Consider the following 22,117-nt stretch of genomic DNA (forward strand, 5'->3'; position numbering starts at 1 on the left):
TGTTTTACCTAAACAATCACAACCACCACCTTTAAACATCCCTAAGATATACGGCAGGAGCTGTCATACAGAGGAATAATACTTCTTTGATATTAACAGAAAGAACATGGTCGCAGAGGTAGGCGATGTGTAGTTACCAAATTAATTTAATTTTCAATTCAACAAAGCCCCTGAGAGTTAAGGGACCTTTCTTAAGCCTGGATATGAAAGTTATCTTCACATGACAATTGGTTGCTTAAAGCTCAAAAGGAAGAGAATGTGAAGCAATAAACACAGCTCTTCCTGTCTGTATCAACAGGGCTGCGTGTTTCTAAAGTATCTAAAGAGGGACCCCCTTCCCAACAAAAATGTCTTTGGGGACCAGTAGAGCAGCAATGGGGGCTGGGCCTATTTTTCCAAGTTCTTTTCTTTTTTTCCCGGTACGCGGGCCTCTCACTGTTGTGGCCTCTCCCGTTGCCGAGCACAGGCTCCGGATGCGCAGGCTCAGCGGCCATGGCTCACGGGCCCAGACGCTCCGCGGCACGTGGGATCTTCCTGGACCGGGACACGAACCCGTGTCCCCTGCATCGGCAGGCGGACTCTCAACCACTGCACCACCAGGGAAGCCCCCAAGTTCTTTTCTGAGTTCTAATTAGACTTGGAAGACTCCAGAATTAGAATAAGTAAAATAGTAACAATCTCTTGTAAGCTGCCTAAGAGGATACCTACCTGTGTATATACCTGCATCTTTAAATTTTACTCCTAAGAGCTTTAAGATATGAAAGGACATCTGGAATATTTATAATGCTATCTTAAGGGCTCTTTTATTAAAAAAAAAAAAAAAGTTTAAACGTTTTACTCTGAGATTTGTCTTTCTTTCAGCTTTCCATATCTGAGGAGGCAGGCTTATCGTCAGACCTACAAATCAACCATGGCACCAGTACCAAATGGCAGTAGACATCAGAATTGTCTCAGAAGAAGGCAGAAACCTCATCTCTTGGGAAATGCCTTTTTAAAGCTCAAATCAATTTGAGTGGCAGAAGTATAAATGAACAGGGAAAGGGGACCAAAACTAACTGTAAAAACATTCTACCATTGTACCCATACATTGCATGATGTACATAAAATGCTTACTACGTAACTCTATTTTGGTATAACCAATTTTTTTGTTACTTCAGCTCTTATATTACCTTGAACGTGTACCCACACACACTTTTTCTTATGTTTCTCACTTGCTATTCTCCTAAATTTATCCCAACTATTTAGTTAAGGAATCTCTGATCTTCTGCAGCGGGTGAGGAGAGGCACAAAGCTAGCCACACAGTTGCAAAGCTTATTGGAGAACATTCTGCTTAGGGAAAAACCCTATTTAAAATAAATATCCTATTTGTTTTGTTTTGTCTGGGTAGGTAAACATAACTCTTAGAGCTGAAAACACAAGGTTTGTGGAGATTAAATAGACCCTTTTCAAATTTTAGCTGGGGCTTTATGAAGGGACTAAACCTAAGCTTTCTCTATAGCTGGTTGTTTACCTTCTTTAAAACGACCAGGGCAGGCTGCTTCCTGCAACCTAAAAAGGCTAAATTTACTTTGCCTATTTTGTGTATTAGAAAAGTGGCAGAGAAGGATTCAGAGACTTGCTCCGGGTCACACAGACCATAAAAGACAGAGCCAGACTTTCTGTTGAGTGTTCTTTACCACAATAAACAGACATTTATATTTTCTTTCTTCTGAAGACTCTTAAGAAGCATCAATGACAATAAGGCTTAATTCAGTCTCCCTACCTTAAAGAGGCAACACTCTATTGCCTTTGAAACAGAATGTTCTGTGGCAAAGAACCTGGAAATGGAGGCTTACAGACCCCATGGGGACAGAACAAGGCAGAAAGGTTTCCCTCACACACTTATATGTTCAATGCCCTAGACTGAAGGATGCCATCAGTTCAAAGTCACTTACCCAAATCTGAAGCTTGATTCTCTTTTCATTTTTGAATACAGTTTTGACTTTGAAATCAATCCCAACTGTGCTGACGAATGCAGATGTAAAGGAGTCATCCGCGTAACGGAACAGAAAAGATGTTTTCCCCACACTGCTATTGCCAATGATGAGCAATTTGAACATGTAGTCAAAGTTCTGATCAGAGGAGTCTTTCTGGCCGTACCTGGCATCTTGGGCAGAGGCCATCTGTGGTAAAACAAAACAAAACAAAACAAAAGAGGTGTGGATCAGTCTCCCATTTGCTATGAAGCTAGCAGCACAGTCATTATTGGTCTTGCCAGAAACAGATGTCAGACCACTCAGGAGACAAGTTGAGAGAGTTCCCCAGCCTTCCTCTGATGCTGGTATCCATGGCAATAATTCCCTGCTGGAAGACAGAAAAGCAAATCTTACGGCTCTTTCCAGCTGTGTTGGTGTGTGTCACTGCTCAGCATTCAGAACGAATCAAAGACACAAAAGGAGATGTAACATGAAAAGCAAAGATATGAGGAGCTGGCCAGGGCATGTGGATTCTGAAAGTTTGTAATTCCAGTGATGGTGACACCAAGGTGGCTGAACAGCAGGGTGTTTCTTCCTGAGTCATCTAAATTATTAGAGTCTCTCTTATTTTCTAGGGAAGCACTCCCAAAGCCTATCTCTATTTCATCTATTTATATCACTTTAAATCAACATCCTAACATATATGACCAATCTCTTTCAAATAATGATAATGACAAATACATACGGTTCAAACAACGTGCCAGGAACTGTTAACTTACTTAACCCTCACCACACCCTATAGGTGGGTACCTTTATTATTTACATATTAAAAGGAGACAATTAAGGCTCAGAGATACTAAGTCATTTGCTCAATTTCACATACTTTGTAAGCAGTAGAGGCGGGTTTCAAATCAGGCGGTGTGGTGCCAGGGCTCATGTTCTTAATGCCTCCTACTCCCTGCCCCCCAGCCCCGGTTCCCAGTGAGAACTAGGGAAATTTGTACATGTGCTCTAAAGTTGAAGTGGGAAATATTCATTGTGAGATTCATTAATGAAGGTCCCTACCTGGGTTCAAACCTCGGCTCCACCACCTACTGGTTGTGGAACTTTTGCTTTTTTATTTTAAATTGGTGTAGCTCAGTTTCCTCTCTTGCGTGAAATGGAAAAAATTATTACCCAACTTGAAACACTTGTGAAAATAATAATAGATGATAGAAATAGAAAATAATAGATGATATATCTGTACAGCAGATATATAAAGTGCCTAGCAAAGAATAGAGAATAATCTATTCTCTATAAATGCTCTAGATGGATTTTTCCTCATCTTTTTTGATGATCTTTTTCACGTCTATCAAAAGTGCTGCAGCATTACTCTAAGTACCATTTGGCTCCATATAGAAAAGAAGCATTTAGGACGGTGAATCTCAGTGATTAGTGCACTTACCGGGTCACCTTTTTGGATGCTATGAATTCTTTGCCAATTGCTGTGCTGCCCAATACAGTAGCCACTAATCACATATGCCTGTTTATATTTAAACTAAGTAAAATTAAAAATTCAGTTCCTCACTCACACTAGCCATACTTCAAGAGCACAAGAGCCACATGGGGCTTGTGGCTATGACACTGGACAGCGCAGGTTCAGGACACTGTCATAACTGCAGAAAGTTCTATTACTCAGTGCTAGGCTAGACAGTCTTTTTTCATTTCTTATAAAATCTGATTAATAATTACATATTTCTCTTGGAGGTATGGCAAAGAGAAAAGCCCCAGAAGATAGCGGAATGCTAGAAACAGTATATAGTGCCTAGTCTCATCTAAGACCACACTGGTTGCTGAAATCAGGTGTGTGTGTGTGTGTGTGTGTAAGAAAACTGAGGGAAAAAGAAAAGGGGAGATGGGGTGATAACGTATTCCCTTTCTACAAATACTCACTGCCAGTAGGAGAACACAATAATATGAGCAAGAATAAAGGCAAAAAGAAAATCTGTATATATTATGAAATTTAAGGGCAATAAACATTCTGACTTCATTTCTTATTAAATATAAGTTTAAGCATTTCTCTTTTTAAGTCCATGTAACCACATTGCTGTCTTCAGTAAATATACCTTGTAATGATTGTCTACCAGTGGGAAAAACTGGGCCAGTAAAACAGGCAGATATCATCATTTTCCTTTCTGGCCCTGGAGTCTGCGTGCTAAGGTAAACTTCCCCCAACACAAGCAGCCCACCAAGAACAAAAATAGGATTATAATTCTTGACTTTCAGTTTGAACAATGATGTCTTGCTCTGATGACTTCTGACACCCCAGAAAGCCAGGTAACTATTTCATTTGACACTCCTATTCCTACAGACATAAGCCTTTCACCAATTAAGATCCCCCCCTTATGGAGGTGCTAAGTTCAACCAGGCCTGCAAATGACCTTTGTTAGGAAGATCTTTTACCATCTTTTATATGAAGCAGCCCAGATACTACATTCTGGATTAAGCATGTTCAGCTAAGCCACAGTTAGAAAATAGACTCTACAAGTTTCCTAGAGCTGCTCATTTTCTCAGCCTGACAGCCTACCATTACCCTGAGGTGGGATTCTGAGTCCTGTGGATTTCTAGGCTTCCTTGAAAGAATATGTGATAAAGAAAGCCACTATCAATCACAAGTCCTAGTCCAAAATTAGACCAACTCCAAAGCCTGAGGAAATATAGACATCACCATTGTATGTACTTTTTAAAGGTAATTGTAGAGATTTAGATAGAGAAAACCATACTGGAGTTTTCTCCAGCATGAGAAATAGAAGATGTTCAATTTTAAGGACAGATTATACCAGCTGTATTAGCAGCAAAGAAGGTGGTAGGAGCACCGAGGATGATGGGGCGTGAGGCTGGTGGATTTGTGGATCTAGATCCTCCAACGGATGAATTAGAAGAGTTTGCTAACCTGCTCTTCTTGAAGATGGTGTGTGGTTTCTTTAAATTATTTCCTGATTTATATCCCCAAAAGTATTCACAGAGAGCCCCAAAGATGTGTATTCAGAACATATGTGTTTCCTAAACTTTAGAATAATGAAATAAATCCTGGCTTAGAGAATGGAGAAGTAGACTGCCTGAATCTTGCTGAGAATAGAAATGAAGCAATTTTTATTTACAAAACAGAAATAGAATTACAGATGCAGAAAACAATCTTATGGTTACTGGGGGCGGGGGTAAATTGGGAGATTGGGACTGACATATACACACTACTATATATAAAACAGATAACTAATAAGGACCTACTGTATAGCACAGGGAACTCTACTCAATACTATGTAATGACCTATATGGGAAAAGAGTCTAAAAGAGTGGATATATGTATATGTGTAACTGATTCACTGTGCTGTACACCTGAAACTAACACAATATTGTAAATCAATTATACTCCAATTAAAAAAAAGATGAAGCAATTTGACAGCATATGAATGTCAAAGGAACATATAGACAGTCACTATGTAAATTTACTAACAGTTCTAAATACTAAGTCATGTGAATGTCTCCAAAATTTTCATGGGAAAATATGAAAACAGGAGTGGACATGAAGGAACCTCCCAGAGAGCAAACAGGATTTTATAAAACATACATAAGAAACCCTTTAAATTGCATTAATCTTGAATTAATTTAAAAAAAAAGAATCATAGAGTGGGAAAGACTCTTCAGCGAAGCCCTCCTTCCTACTCATCCCCAAGTGTCCCTCTTGTCATTGGTATTCTAGCCCAGCCCTTCAAAGCGAGTGACAGAAAGTTTGCTAGGCTGTGAAGCAGCCTATTTCATTGCTGAACAAGTGCAATTGTTATAAATTTCTTCCTTAGATTTGAGTTAAAATCTACTTCCCTGTAGCTTCTGTCCATGTGCTCCAGATTCTGCCTATGAATCAAAAGAGTTGATTCCTTTCCCAATCACAGCTCCCTAAGCTTTCTCTCCTCCTGCCTGGATAATCTCAACTGCTTTAGCCCCTTTCTCCACCCAGGGCATGTCCGAAAAATCCCACACGTCTTCTAGGTTAAAGGGGACATCTCTGCAGATGTCAAAGTCCCATGCATGGTTCCCACAATTGGTCACAATATTCCAGATATTTATCTGGTCGTTGCAGGGTGAAATGAGATTCTCATGTCCTGTCACATCTGTCTTCACAATAAAGTCTCCTCAAATGCTCAGCACTTTTTTCACATTCACTGTTATAAACATAGGTCTCCCCTAACCCCATCCTATGCCTCGGCAATTTATGTATTTTAATGGAAGTGTCAACCTTTATTATGTACTCTATTACATTTCCTTTTGTTTGTTTTGATTTACAATTCCATTCTGTTTTGATAACTTTTTGTCCTTTCATCAAAAATATTAGTTATCCCTTCCAGATTTGTCTCATTCCTAAGTTTGATCAGTATGCATTTCATATCCTCAAGATGCTAATCAAAATGCTAACCAGTTTGTAGACAAATCACAATGAAATTTTTTTTTACCTTGCTGAATACATAAATCTATGGACGAACTCTACAATATGTCATTAAGGAACTCAGCAAGTTTGAAGCAAATCCTTAACCTCTGGGAGTTGGTGCCTTGCAAAGCCACTGTGCTATCCCTCTAGGTGTGCCTTGGTTCAGTAGCAGGGGAACAGATCATAGATTTAATTGATGTGTCATTTTTAATTTCAATTCTAGTCTCCCCAGAAGTCCTACTGACCAGGGACCAAGCAGATTACCTTTGACTAACACATGTAACCATAGCCTTCTTCAGAATTTTTGACATTAGGCTTTTCCAAATAAATGAGAAAAGCAAATTATTTGCAGGGATTCCCTTGGGTGCTTAAGAATCTAAACTATACTAAGCCATCCGTGCATCTGATGAGAAAAACAAAAAGAAGTCATTTTAAATGTACTATGTTCCATCTACTATTACTGATAACATCCTGAGGGTCAGTGGGAGAAAGAACGAGGGTAAATTATCCAGAAAATGCAATGCAATTCTTTGAAATTGGAAGAGTGAAAGCAAGGATGGGACATATGTATGGGAAGTGTGGAAATATGTAAAGTAGTTTCAAATCTCAATTGTTGTTACCTAGGGGAAAAGAAAAGAAAAAGGTAATAAGAGGAGTTATTCCTGAGAGCTCCAAAGTAAAGACTAAATTTTAAAACCAAGAAGGAAAATATTAAAAGATAGGATTTCCAAACACATGTCATCTGGCCCCTGGTGGTTTCTCGTAGTGAAGGTCTCATCTGCGCTTGGTTGCCTGTCTCCCTGTTTGTTTCTCAGGGTGGATTGGAATTGTGATTCTCTTTGCAGTCTCTGGCCAGCAGTTTCTCCATGTGTCTGCTACTGTTTGCTCTGGCAAGAGCCAGCTGAGAAGCAATAAACACTACTTGTACCACTGTGGACACATCACCATCAAGCTGAAAGGATGCTGTCCAGGGAATTGGAAGCAGCCAAGGCACTAGAAGACTTAAACTCTAACCCTGGCCTCTGAAGTAAAGGGCCTGGAAAGTAGGGCAGCATTTGGAAATCGTCTTTGTCTCCTTTTATGTTAGCAGGGATTGACTAACTACTATATTTCTTGGGACTCCTGGAGAATGTATATGATGGTATGCCAAATGATGGTAACGTTTCCAGGATGCAAGTTGCTCTATGTTTTAAGGGTATCCCTCAAGCTCAGTTTCACAGAACTCCTTTCAGTCTGCGTCTGGACCTCTATTTCATGCATAGCTTCTTTAGTCCATGTGGATAACACTTGGCTAATGCACAGGAAGGTGGTACAATAACTGCAACAACAGCTCTTACAGACACTGTACTCTGCTTTACACATATTATCACACCTCATCCTCTCACTGTCCCCAGATTTCAGAATCTAACTCTTAGCACCCCCCTGTTAGAGGAACAGAATGCTGAGTGTATTTCAGAATGGCTACCTTCCCCAGCCCCCTGCCAGAAGCATGAGCAGATTTTTCTCCAACCTTCACTATGAGAACTTAATAGACCTCCTGAAGGTAATATTCACAAAAGTGTGAGGCCCTCTGGAGCTTTATGTCTTAGACTTGTCCACACTGAGCCTCCAGCAATTCATCAATTACAGTCTACATTTTCTTCATCAATTACATTTAGGTTTTCCTACCCTAGTACTGATCCCCGTGAAGGTTTCTATTCCAGTAAATTGTGATTCTCTGTGTCTGCCTATTTGTCTCTCCAATTTGCAGGGCAGCAGTCTTCCCCGTGACCCCACTTTTCCAATGATCTAAGAAGAGTTGTTCATTTTCAGTTTGTTCAGCTTTTTTCTTGTGTGAGAATGGGAGTGACCACTTCCAAGCACCCTCCGTACTGGACAGAAAACTCAAAGCCTTTATCCCCATTTTAAGGATGAAATTAAGAGTATTTGAGAGGAAGCTACAGTAGAGGGGGAGGTCCTTGTTTTTCAGTAGGTTGTTATCCTGATCCCTCTGTCTGCGTACTGACTGTGCCTTCATGACCTGGACCAAATGGATTAGGACCTACTGTATAGCAGAGGGAACTCCACTCAATATTCTGTAATAAGCTATATGGGAAAAGAAAAAGAATGAATATAGGTATATGTATAATTGAACCACCATGCTGTACATCTGAAACTAACACAACATTTTAAATCAACTACACTCCAGTAAAATTTTAAAAGCAAGAATTACAGACATGCAGCTCAGCTACTTCACTCTTCCCTTCATCAAACTAACAAGTCTCAGCCTTCAATCACAGAGAATATTGAAAGAGGTGAGGGTCCTTCTTTTCTTTGCTTCTAGAAGAATATCCATTCCTTTGTTGAAGAGAGGTATGCTCTAAATTTGATACATTTTAAAGTTCATTATAATGGTTTTTGCAACTCCTTTGATGTCTATACATGTTTGTTACTACAGTGTCAAGAAAAAGGAAATGAATTTTACCAAACCATATAAAACTGGTTCCTATTAGTATCACAGACCAGTGTTCTCAGCCCATGCTACATTTCACCCCAACTCCTAGTGTGCTTACTGAGGGCTCCCGGCAGGGAGAGCCTGTAGAGGGCTGTGCAGCAGCTGGTGAAGGGGCCACCCAGATCACACAGACAAGAGTGCGAGCGAGGTCTGCTGTGAAGGGAACCACGGTGGCTGGGAGAGCTCTCCAGACTCCAGTGATGCAACCCTGACAGCTGCCATGAAGCAGAGCCCTGCCCAGTAGCTCCTGTACATCTTCATGGATGCTGAAGCCAGAGGGTCATTAGTGCAGTCCTGGGGTGCTGGTGATCACCTAGCTGCTGGTAACCCAGGCTTTATAATCACAGTGGGAAGAGAGCTAGGGAAACACCATTCCGCTTCTTTTCTACCAGGTCTGAAAGTATGTGCAGCAGACACATCTGTGAAAAAGAGCATTCCACATTCTTGGTGTAATGTGGGTGTAGGTAAAGAGCACACTCTCTTGGGTCAGGATAACTAAGAAGGAATCCTAGGTCTGTTACCTGTGCAAACTTGGGCAAGGTTTTTGTTTTGTTTTAAATATTCTAAGCTGCAATCTCCTCATCTATTGGAGAAATAGAAAACAGAAATAATAGGAATAATAGTGGGATCTTCAAAGTAAAATTGCCGGCACGTGTAAAGTCCTTGAATAGAGCATCCATTATCGTCTTTGTTATTCCTCTTGTTATACTGAAATGATACACAAGCCACTCACTTTCTCCCAACTCCCACTGTTGCTACTCTCTGAAATGGAAATGTTTGATTTTATAGGACATGTTCCCTCTCATTTCCTAGCTTTAGAGGACAAGAGGCTTTGATACCCAATACTCCCACTCTGTAGAGTTTCATAATTACCAAAATAAACACATTACATTTACTCTCTCATTTCAAATATTGTGTCATGGAACAAAGAGCATTCATCAAAACACGTCTGGGGACAGAAGCTGAGACCCTGAGTACCTGTGGCAAAGATAGAAGTCTTCTGTGGTCTGGAGAGGCTGTGGGGAGGGAAACGTGGCCAGTGGCCGTACACCCTGTGATGTGACCTGTCATATGACACCGCCCACTACCCGGTCACATTTGGAGAGTTACTAACTCATGAAACCCTTGGGTGTGGGTGGACTTTTATGGAAACTGGGATTGGCCTAATAAGGGTGCTCAGCATACGGATGGCCGACAGGCCCATGAAAAGAGGCTCAACATCACTAATCATTAGAGAAATGCAAATTAAAAATACGATGAGGTACCACCTCACACCAGTCAGAATGGCCATCATCAAAAAGTCTACAAATAGGGCTTCCCTGGTGGCTCAGTGGTTGAGAGTCCGCCTGCCAATGCAGGGGACGCGGGTTTGTGCCCCAGTCCAGGAGGATCCCACATGCTGCTGAGTGGCTGGGCCCGTGAGCCATGGCTGCTGAGCCTGCGCGTCCGGAGCCTGTGCTCCGCAACGGGAGAGGCCACAGCAGTGAGAGGCCCGCGTAACGCAAAAAAAAAAAAAAAAAGTCTACAAATAAATACTAGAGAGAGTGTGGAGAAAAGGGAAACCTCCTACATTGTTGGTGGGAATGTAAATTGGTGCAGCCACTATGCAAAAGAGTGCGGAGGTTCCTCAAAAAACTAAAAATAGAGTTGCCATATGATCCAGAAATCCTACTCCTGGGCATACATCCAGACAAAACTATAATTTAAAAAGATACATGCGCCCCTATGTTCATAGCAGCACTATTCACAATAGCCAAGACATGGAAACAACCTAAATGTCCATCAACAGATGAATGGATAAAGAAGATGTGGTACATATATATAATGGAATACTACTCAGCCATAAAAAAGAATGAAATAATGCCATTTGCAGCAACATGGATGGACCTAGAGATTATCAAACTAGTCAGTAAGTCAGAAAGATAAAGGCAAATACCATATGATATGACTTGTGTGTGGAATCTAAAATATGACACAAATAAACTTATCTACGAAAAAGAAACAGACAGAAAACAGAGGTGTGGTTGCCAAGGGGGAGGGAGAGGGGGGTACAGATGGATTGGGAGTTTGAGATTAGCAGATGCAAACTATTATATATAGAATGGATAAATAACAAGGCCCTACTGTATAGCACAGGGAACTATATTCAATATCCTATGATAAAAACCAAAATGGAAAAGAATATGAAAAAGAATATATATAAATGTATAATAGAATCACTTTGCTGTACAGCAGAAATTAACACAATATTGTAAATCTATTATAGTTCAATAAAATAAATTTGAAAAAAAAAGAAAGGGAGCTCCAGGAACTAACTCCTAATAATTATGGGGAAGCTTTCTTCTTATAGGGCCTTAGAGTAGGTCTTAGGTAAAATTTAACCTAATTTCTGATGTGGAATTTGATAAATCATCAAAGCCCACAATATCATTATAGACAACAATACTGAATTATGAACTTCAAAGTCTTTAAGAGACTGGAACTTAATTGTTCTCACCATGTAAAAGAAATGATAATTATGTGATAAAATAGAGGTGTTAGCTAACACAACGGTGGTGACCATACTGTAGTATATAAACATATCAAATCAAAGTGTTGTACACCTTAAGTCTATACAATGTTATATTTCAATTCTATCTCAATAGAAATAAAAAATTTTTAAACCCCACAATAAATAAATAAACAGTATCTTGCATACATGATGGTTATTTCCAGCATTTGCTAATACCTCTCTAAAATAATGGCAAAGGGTATTCACAAAAGTAAAATTCCAGATAGACAAAGAAAAGTAGAAAAGAAAGGTCAACAAAAGTTCGGGATTTGGAAGTGCATGACTGGGGAAAGGGGAATCCTAGGCCTGCTAGGGAAGTCCACAAAAGCCCTTACCCTGTAGAACTTGGGATGGCCTTGGGATTGGAGACATCAAGTGTCTTGATCACGGGGTGTGGCTAGAGTGACCAACTCTCCTCGTTTGCCAAGGACTGTGGGGTTTCATGGTGCACAGCAGAACTTTCAGTGTTAAAACAAGCAAGCTGAGATGTTGGTCACGCGAGGTGTTTCTAGGGCATGCAAACAGGAGGACTAGCTGAAAATCCAAGTCCCACATCTCTCTCTGACCCTGTAGAGCCAAGCAACCATCTTCCCCACGTATGACTTCTTTAAAACAAAATTAAGTTTAAAATATAAAAAAGTCATCAAACATTCTTGGCATTCACACTTCCTATATGCAGATGTCAATTTATAAAAATGAAAGAGCCTCTCTCTTAGCAACGAAATGTAAAGAATCCTTTAAAACGTTTCTCATGAATATGGATAAAATATACATATGCTTTCTCATCATTTCTTGGTAGCAAGAAATACCAGACATTGTGTTCTCAAATATCCGCTCTCTAGAGCTGGATATATTTTTATTCAGGAATACAAAACTAAATATTCACTAGATTCAAGATTTCCAAACCTGGGAAACTCCACCTGAATTCTGCAAAATTAGAATATTCAAGGTGGGGTCAGGTATCCAAATTGTTAAAGCTCCCCTTGTGGCTCTTTTGACCAGTCACGTTTGGAATTTATTGGATTAACAAATGTCCGCAGGGAATCCAGGGCCCATGTCTGCTGTCAAGGCCTCAGGGACGTACATACAAGGAGACTAAGTAATCTGATATTTAAGCTCTGATCTGTGGGACAGGAAATGGAATCTTAGTGCTCTCTACCAGCTGTGGTCTTCACCAGTCACCCCTTCCACTGATGGGGACAGCTGATCTCACCAGAATGTTGACTCAGCACAGACGGTCTATACCCTAAAATGCTCAGCCTGCACAGACAAGCTGGATTCTGAGAAATGTATTATCTCTGCCCTGGGAGGAGCCAGACCTTCTGAGGACCAGTGATACAACTCACTGTGAGCTCCCCGTCAGACCCAGAGGAAGTACAGCCTAGTGAGAGGTAGCAATCCTGTTCTCACAGCACACGCAACTCTGCTCTACTCAGCTCTGTGGTGCGTGGCCCTGCCTTTCTTCATTAGTCATTTTTAAAAATAACACACAATTAGATTTTTCTTCCCTCCACTCCATAAGAAAGCACCCAACAGCTATAGGAGGCCAATGTCTAAACTGAAACCACAAAATGAAGAATATCTCTTCCTGAGAAGAAAATAAAAATTAAACAGTAGACGTACCCAGTACTATGTGGTATAAGGAAAACCTCTCTTAAAAACACGTAGTAAAATACTCTAAAAATCCCCAGTGGGGGGAAAAAAACTAAATTTTAATATTAACATGTGTTTCCCCTCAAAATTTCATCATTAAACATTTTTAGAACATTAAACATTTAAAAAATATTTCACATGAATTTTAAATATTTAAGGCCTTGAAAAATGCCTCCAGAGATTTGCTATACATTCCTTCTAAATCTCGACATTTCTCTTCCCCTCCTCCAGTCATTGAGGTAGGTCATGTACAGGGGCAAACACCCCATGGTCCACACATTTATGAGACAAAGGGACTATCGGGACCATTCTTGAGGATCTCGGTGGGCTAGCAGTCTACATGTCTGTGTTTCCAGACTGTGCAAATGGAATGACTTACAGAGCCACTTTTCTAGTTATAATTGTCCCTACTTTTCATTCAAAAGCTACTGCTACTATTATTTACTACAAAGAACAAGCCCGCCCAAGCACACTTACAAAAGAATGTTCACATGCACAGGTGTACTGTGTTTCCATTGTCCCCTTTCATCAGTCCTGCTACTCAGACAGGTGTTCAGTGAATCAAACATTTGAAAGAAAAACTGTCTTTTACTGCGAACACCATATATAAGTGTCACGTGGGAGTCATATTTTGCTAATTGGTACTTAACATGCTCTTTCCTCAAGATCTTTAAGGCTTTTCAAGCTATGGCTATTTTAGCAGGAATCACTCACTGTGTTGACTAGGAAGAGTCTCTAGCTCATGAGACTCAGGCATGCATCTGAGCCGCTCTGGACAACTAACAAGTAATTAAACTAAAAGCAGGTAGACTCATGATGAGAGGATCAGTGCCTTACCTCTTAAAGTTACATTATGATTTGGGTTCCCAGACCATGAAAAGTTGACAGTGTAGGAGCAAAGTGACTATGGTTCCAGGGTTTTCTCAGTTAGGAGGCCAAGTAGGCACAAAATGAGACTCTTTTAGGCCTGCTAGAGCTAAATTCCTAATGCTAGACCCAATCCAATCAGCTTACTGAAGAGTTCATCAGGGAACTACTGACCCTGACTTTTTACCAGTCGCTAGGTGACTGAAGACCTAGTGCATTCACTCTTATGGTTTCATTGTTTAGTGGACAGAAGAATATTTCATGACTCCAATAAAACTAACATAATGCTTCAAACCAATCTCAAACATGCTGGTGTTGGAAAAGGCATATTGTTTCTGCAGAGTTAAAGCTTTAAGGAATATAGTATATATACATATATATACAGGCATATACATGTGTGTGTGTGTATATATATATATGCATGAGAACACTATTAAGAAAGCAAGAGTGTCTGTATTAATATGGAGTAAATAGACTTTAAGACAAGGAGCACTGCCAAAAATAAAAAAGGACATTTCATAATAATAAAAAGGAAAAAATTTCAGGAAGACACAACAATTACAAATGTGTGTTTCCCTAATAAAGGAGTTCAAAATATATAAAGCAAAACTGAAAGAACTAAAAAAATGGAAAGATTGATTACCATAGTTGGAGATCTTAAAACCTTTTTCTCAGTAATTGATAGAATAACTAGACCAAAATCACTAAGGTTGTAGATGATCTTAGCAACACCACACAAAACCATGAGCTAATTGATGTTTACAGACCACTATACCTTACAACTGATGCATGCAGCATTCACAGTGCACATGAAATGTTCATGAAGTTAGACCAGACACTAGCCTGAAAACAAGTCTAAAAAAATTTCAAAAGAATGAAATCTTAAAGAATATGTTCTCTGGGGCTTCCCTGGTGACGCAGTGGTTGAGAGTCCGCCTGTCGATGCAGGGGACACGGGTTCGTGACCCGGTCCGGGAAGATCCCACATGCCGTGGAGCAGCTGGGCCCATGAGCCATGGCCGCTGAGCCTGCGCGTCCGGAGCCTGTGCTCCACAACGGGAGAGGCCACAGCAGTGAGAGGCCCGCGTACCACAAAAAAAAAAAAAAAAAAGAAGAATATGTTCTCTGGTAGCAAGAGAATTTAATTAGACATCAGTATCAATAAAATATCTGAAAAATACCCAGTTATCTAGAAATTAAACAACATACCTCTAAACCCATTAATTAAGGAAAACACCACAAGAAAAGAAGCAAATAGTTTGAAATAAAATATAATGCAAATACTATACTCAGAAATTTGTGGGAGTCAACTACTAAAGTAGTAAAGATTTATCTTTGTAAATACTATGTTTATTCTTTAAAAAGAAACATTTAAACTCAGTGATCTAAATTTCTAAATCAATAATTTAAGCCTGATAAACAAAAAGGTTATACTAAAGTATTATACAAGGAACACAGTTGTTTTCTAAAAGCCCAAGTCAATACAATACAAAATAAACAACAAAAAAGTTAACAAAGGCAAAAGTTGGTTATTTGAAGACATTAATAATATGGATAAATATCTAGTAAGATTGGTGAGAGGGAGGGAGGGAGGAAGAGAGAGAGAGAGAGGATTCATATTATCAATAATAGGAATGAATGAGGGGATATCATTATAGATCCTAAAGAAATTAAAAGGTAATAAAAATATTTTGAACAATTTTATGTCAATAAATTTGAAAAATTTGGTGAAAAATATAATTTACCAAAACTGACCCAAGATGAAATAGGAAATTTTATATATGCATAATTAATTTTCTACTGCTGCCATAATGGATGTTTAAAACAACACCCAGTTATTACTTACCGAGTCAGAAATCTAGACACAGTGTAACTCAGCTAGGTCCTCTGCTCATATTGCTAAGGCATTACAAGCCCAAAATCAATGTGCCAGCTGGGCTGGGTTCCTACTTGAAGGTTCTGGGGAAGATTCCACTTCCAAGCTTTTTCAGGTTGTTGGCAGAATTCAGTTGCTTGTGGTTATAGGACTGAGGTCCCTATTTCCTTGACATATAGCCTTCTTCATCTTTAAACCAACAATTCTCATGCTTCAAATCTTTGACTTCCCCTTCTGCCACATCTCTCTGACTAAAGCAATATAATGACTGATGTCATTATACTGGACTCACCTGAAAATCCAGGTTAATCTCCTTATTTTAAAGTCCATAACATTAATTACATCTGCAAAGGCCCTTGTGTTGTGTAACATAATTTACTCATACGTTCCAGGGATTAGGCAGACATCTCTGCAAGGAGTTAGGGAGAAGGCTATTCTGCCTACCACAATATACTAAAGGGAGACAGATAGATAGATAGATAGAGTAGATAGCTGGAAGATAGAGATATTTGTATATCAAAAAAGTTGTATTTGTTTATAAAAAAAAAGTCCACAAAGAAAACTCCAGGCTCTAATAGCTTCATTGATAAACTCTACCATACACTTGCAAGAACAAAATATATCTATCTTACACACCAAAATCATTCAAAAAGTAGAGGGAAAAAGAACACTTCTCACTTGTTTTATACGGTTTCCATAACTCCTACATTATAACCTCATAAAAGCATTAAAAGAAAATCATATATCAACATCCATCATGAACTTAAGTGCAAAAATCTTCAACAAAATATAGTCAAATTGAATTGAGACAGTACATCATGACTAACTGGGGTTTATCTAAGTAATGTCACACAAAATAAAAATCAATCAGTATAATCCAATAGAATAAAGGAGATAAACCATGTGATCACCGCAACAGATGCAGAAAATGTATTGACAAAATTCAGCAACCATTTATTTTAAAAACAAATATTCTTAGCAAACTAGGAATCAAAAGAAATACCTTCTGTATGATAAGGATATCTATAATAAAAATAACAACAACAAAAAACCAATTATAGCTAACTTCATACTTAATGGTGAAAGATGGCTTTCTGCTAAGATTGGGAATAAGAAAACAATGTCTGCTCATCACTTCTACTCAACATTTTACTACTCCCTCTTTTGAGAACACCAGAATCACAACTAGCTGCTGAACAATCATCGACAGGAAGACACTGGAACTAACTAAAAAAGATACCCCACATCCAAAGACAAAGGTGAAGCTGCAATGAGATGGTAGGAGGGGCACAATCACAGTAAAATCAAATCCCATAACTGCTGGGTGGGTGACTCACAAACTGGAGAACACTTATACCCCAGAAGTCCACCCACTGGACTGAAGGTTCTGAGCCACACATCAGGCTTCCCAACCTGGGGATCTGGCAACGGAATTTCTAGAGAATCAGACTTTGAAGGCTAATGGGATTTGACTGCAGGACATCGGCAGGACTGGGGGGAACAGAGACTCCACTCTTGGAGGGCACACACAAAGTAGTGTGTGCACTGGGACCCAGGGAAAGGAGTAGTGACCCCATAGGAGACTGAACCAGACCTATCTGCTAGTGTTGGAGGGTCTCCTGCAGAGGCAGGGGGCAGCAGTGGCTCATCAAGGGACAAGGACACTGGCAGCAGAAGTTCTGAGAAGTACCCCTTGGCATGAGCCCTCCCAGAGTCTGCCATTAGCCCCACCAAAGAGCCCACGTAGGCTCCAGTGTTGGGTCGCCTCAGGCCAAACAAGCAACAGGGAGGGAAGCCAGGTCCACCCATCAGCAGACAAGCAGATTAAAGTTTTATTGAGCTCTGTCCACCACAGCAACAGCCAGCTCTACCCATCAACAGTCCCTCCCATTAGGAAACTTCCACAAGCCTCTTAGATAGCCTCACCCATCAGAGGGCAGACAGAAGAAGCAAGAAGAACTACAATCCTGCAGCCTGTGGGACAGAAACCACATTCACAGAAAGATAGACAAGATGAAAAGGCAGAGGGCTATGTACCAGTTGAAGGAACAAGATAAAACCACAGAAAAACAACTAAATGAAGTGGAGATAGGCAACCTTCCAGAAAAAGAATTCAGAATAATGATAGTGAAGATCATCCAGAACCTCGGAAAAAGAATAGAGGCGAACATCGAGAAGATGCAAGAAATGTTTAACAAAGACCTAGAAGAATTAAAGAACAAACAAACAGAGATGAACAATACAATAACTGAAATGAAAAATACACTAGAAGGAATCAATAGCAGAATAATTGACACAGAAGAACGGATGAGTGACCTGGAAGACAGAATGGTGGAATTCACTGCTGCAGAACAGAATGAAGAAAAAAGAATGAAAATAAATGAAGACAGCCTAAGAGACATCTGGGACAACATTAAATGCAATAACATTCGCATTATAGGGGTCCCAGAAGGAGAGGAGAGAGAGACAGGACCCGAGAAAATCTTTGAAGAGATTATAGTCGAAAACTTCCCTAACATGGGAAAGGAAATAGCCACCCAAGTCCAGGAAGCGCACTGAGTCCCATACAGGATAAACCCAAGGAGAAACACACAGAGACACATAGTAATCAAATTGGCAAAAATTAAAGACAAAGAAAACTTATTGAAAGTAGCAAGGGAAAAATGACAAATAACATACAAGGGAACTCCCATAAGGTTAACAGCTGGTTTCTCAGCAGAAACTCTACAAGCCAGAAGGCAGTGGCATAATATACTTAAAGTGAGGAAAGGGAAGAACCTACAACCAAGATTACGACACCCAGCAAGGATCTCATTCAGATTCGATGGAGACATCAAATGCTTTACAGACAAGCAAGTGCTAAGACAATTCAGCACCACCAAGCCAGCTCTACAGCAAATGCTTAAAGAACTTCTCTAAGTGGGAAACACAAGAGAAGAAAAGGACCTACAAAAACAAACCCAAAACAATTAAGAAAATGGTCATAGTAACATACATATCGATAACTACCTTAAACGTGAATGGATTAAATGCTCCAACCAAAAGACACAGGCTTGCTGAATGGATACAAAAACAAGACCCATATATATGCTGTCTTTAAGAGATCCACTTCAGACCTAGGGATACATACAGACTGAAAGTGAGTGGATGGAAAAAGATATTCCATGCAAATGGAAATCAAAAGAAAGCTGGAGTAGCAATACTCATGTCAGATAAAATAGACTTTAAAATGAAGAATGTTACAAGAGACAAGGAAGGACACTACATAATGATCAAGGGAGCAATCCAAGAAGAAAATATAACAATTATAAATATATATGCACCCAACATAGGAGCACCACAATACATAAGGCAACTGCTACCAGCTATAAAAGAGGAAATCGACAGTAACACAATAATAGTGGGAACTTTAACAACCCACTTACACCAATGGACAGATCATCCAAACAGAAAATTAATAAGAAAACACAAGCTTTAAATGACACAGTAGACCAGATAGATTTAATTGATATTTATATGACATTCCATCCAAAAACAGCAGATTACACTCTCTCCTCAATTGTGCTCAGAACATTCTCTAGGATAGATCACATCTTGGGTCACAAATCAAGCCTCAGTAAATTTAGAAAAATTGAAATCATATCAAGCATCTTTTCTGACCACAATGCTATGAGATTATAAATCAATTACAGGGGAAAAAATGTAAAAAACACAAACACATGGAGGCTAAACAATATGTTACTAAATAACCAAGAGAACACTGAAGAAATCAAACAGAAAATCAAAAAATGCCTAGAGACAAATGACAATGAGAACACGATGATTCAAAACCTATGGGATGCAGCAAAAGCAGTTCTAAGAGGGAAGTTTATAGCTATACAAGCCTACCTCAAGGAAAAAGAGAAATCTCAAATAAACAATTTAATCTTACACCTAAAGGAACTAGAAAAGAAGAACAAACAAAACCGTAAGTTAGCAGAAGGAAAGAAATCATAAAGATCAGAGCAGAAATAAATGAAATACAAACAAAGAAAAAAATAGAAAAGATCAATAAAACTAAAAGCTGGCTCTTTGAGAAGATAAACAAAATTGATAAACCATTAGCCAGACTCATCAAGGAAAAGAGGGAGAGGACTCAAATCAATAAAACTAGAAATGAAAAAGGAGAAGTTACAACAGACACCACAGAAATACAAAGCATCCTAAGAGACTACTACAAGCAACTCTATGCCAAAAAAATGGACAACCTGGAAGAAACAGACAAATTCTTAGAAAGGTATAACCTTCCAAGACTGAACCAGGAAGAAATAGAAAATATGAACAGAGCAACCACAAGTAATGAAATTGAAACTGTGATTAAAAATCTTCTCAGAAAGAAAAGTCCAGGACCAGAGGGCTTCACATGTGAATTCTATCAAACATTTACAGAAGAGCTAACACCCATCATTCTCAAATTCTTCCAAAAAATTGCAGAGGAAGGAACACTCCCAAACTCATTCTATGAGGCCACCATCACCCTGATACCAAAACCAGACAAAGATACTACAAAAAAAGAAAATTACAAACCAATATCACTGATGAATATAGATGCAAAAATCCTCAACAAAATACTAGCAAACAGAATCCAACAACACATTAAAAGGGTCATGCATCATGATCAAGTGGGATTTTCCCAGAGATGCAAGGATTCTTCAATATACTCAAGTCAATCAATGTGATAAACCATATTAACAAATTGAAGAATAAAAATCATATGATCATCTCAATAGATGCAGAAAAAGCTTTTGACAAAATTCAACACCATTTATGATAAAACCTCTCTAGAAAGTGGGCATAGAGGGAACCTACTTCAACATGACAAAGGCCATATCTGACAAACCCACAGCAAACATCATTCTCAATGGTGAAAATGTGAAAACATTTCCTCTAAGATCAGGAACAAGACAAGGATGTCCACTCTCACCCCTATTATTCAACATATTTTTGTAAAACCTAACCACAGCAATCAGAGAAGGAAAAGAAATAAAAGGAATACAAATTGGAAAAGAAGAAGTAATACTGTCACTGTTTGCAGATGACATGATACTATACATAGAGAATCCTAAAGATGCTACCAGAAAACTACTAGAGCTAATCAATGAATTTGGTAAAGTTGCAGGATACAAAATTAATACACAGAAATCTCTTGCATTCCTATACACTAATGATGAAAAATCTGAAAGAGAAATTAAGGAAACACTCCCATTTACCACTGCAACAAAAAGAATAAAATACCTAGGAATAAACCTACCTAGGGAGATATAAGACCTGTATGCAGAAAACTATAAGACACTGATGAAAGAAATTAAAGATGATACCAACAGATGGAGAGATATACCATGTTCTTGGATTGGAAGAATCAATATTGTGAAAATGACTACACTACACAAAGCAATCTACAGATTCAATGCAATCCCTATCAAATTACCAATGGCATTTTTTACAGAACTAGAAGAAAAAATCTTAAAATTTGTATGGAGACACAAAAGACCCCGAATAGCCAAAGCAGTCTTGAGGGAAAAAAATGGAGCTGGAGGAATCAGACTCTCTGACTTCAGACTATACTACAAAGCTACAGTAATCAAGACAATATGGTACTGGCACAAAAACAGAAATAGAGATCAATGGAACAGGACAGAAAGCCCAGAGATAAACCCACGCACCTATGGTCAACTAATCTATGACAAAGGAGGCAAGGATATACAATGGAGATGAGACAGTCTCTTAAATAAGTGGTGCTGGGGGGCTTCCCTGGTGGCGCAGTGGTTGAGAGTCCGCCTGCCAATGCAGGGGAAGTGAGTTCATGCCCTGGTCTGGGAACATCCCACATGCCACGGAGCGGCTGGTCCCGTGAGCCATGGCCGCTGAGCCTGAGCGTCCGTAGCCTGTGCTCCGCAACAGGAGAGGCCACAACAGTGAGAGGCCCACATATCGCAAAAAAAAAAAAAAAAAAAAAAAGTGGTGCTGGTAAAACTGGACAGCTACATGTAAAAGAATGAAATTAGAACACTCCCTAACACCATACACAAAAATAAACTCAAAATGGATTAGGGACCTAAGTGTAAGACTGGGCACTATAAAAGTCTTAGAGGAAAACATAGGAAGAACACTCTTTGACATAAATCACAGCAAGATCTTTTTTGATCCACCTCCTAGAGTAATGGAAATAAAAACAAAAATAAACAAATGGGACCTAATGAAACTTAAAAGCTTTTGCAC

The 22,117-nt window shown here is 39.3% G+C and overlaps 1 protein-coding gene across 1 annotated transcript in view; it reads right to left on the reverse strand.

Moving 5' to 3' along the window:
- RAB3C (RAB3C, member RAS oncogene family) overlaps positions 1 to 22,117 on the reverse strand; it is a 302,764-nt gene that overhangs the window by 273,696 nt on the left and 6,951 nt on the right. Inside the window, exon 2 of the mRNA XM_060009460.1 lies at positions 1,936 to 2,163. Within this exon, the coding sequence (XP_059865443.1) occupies positions 1,936 to 2,163 (228 nt within the window). The remainder of the gene's footprint in view (positions 1 to 1,935; positions 2,164 to 22,117) is intronic.

The sequence above is a fragment of the Delphinus delphis genome, chromosome 3 (assembly GCF_949987515.2).
Source record: "Delphinus delphis chromosome 3, mDelDel1.2, whole genome shotgun sequence".
In the NCBI taxonomy this organism is placed as follows: Eukaryota; Metazoa; Chordata; class Mammalia; order Artiodactyla; family Delphinidae; genus Delphinus; species Delphinus delphis.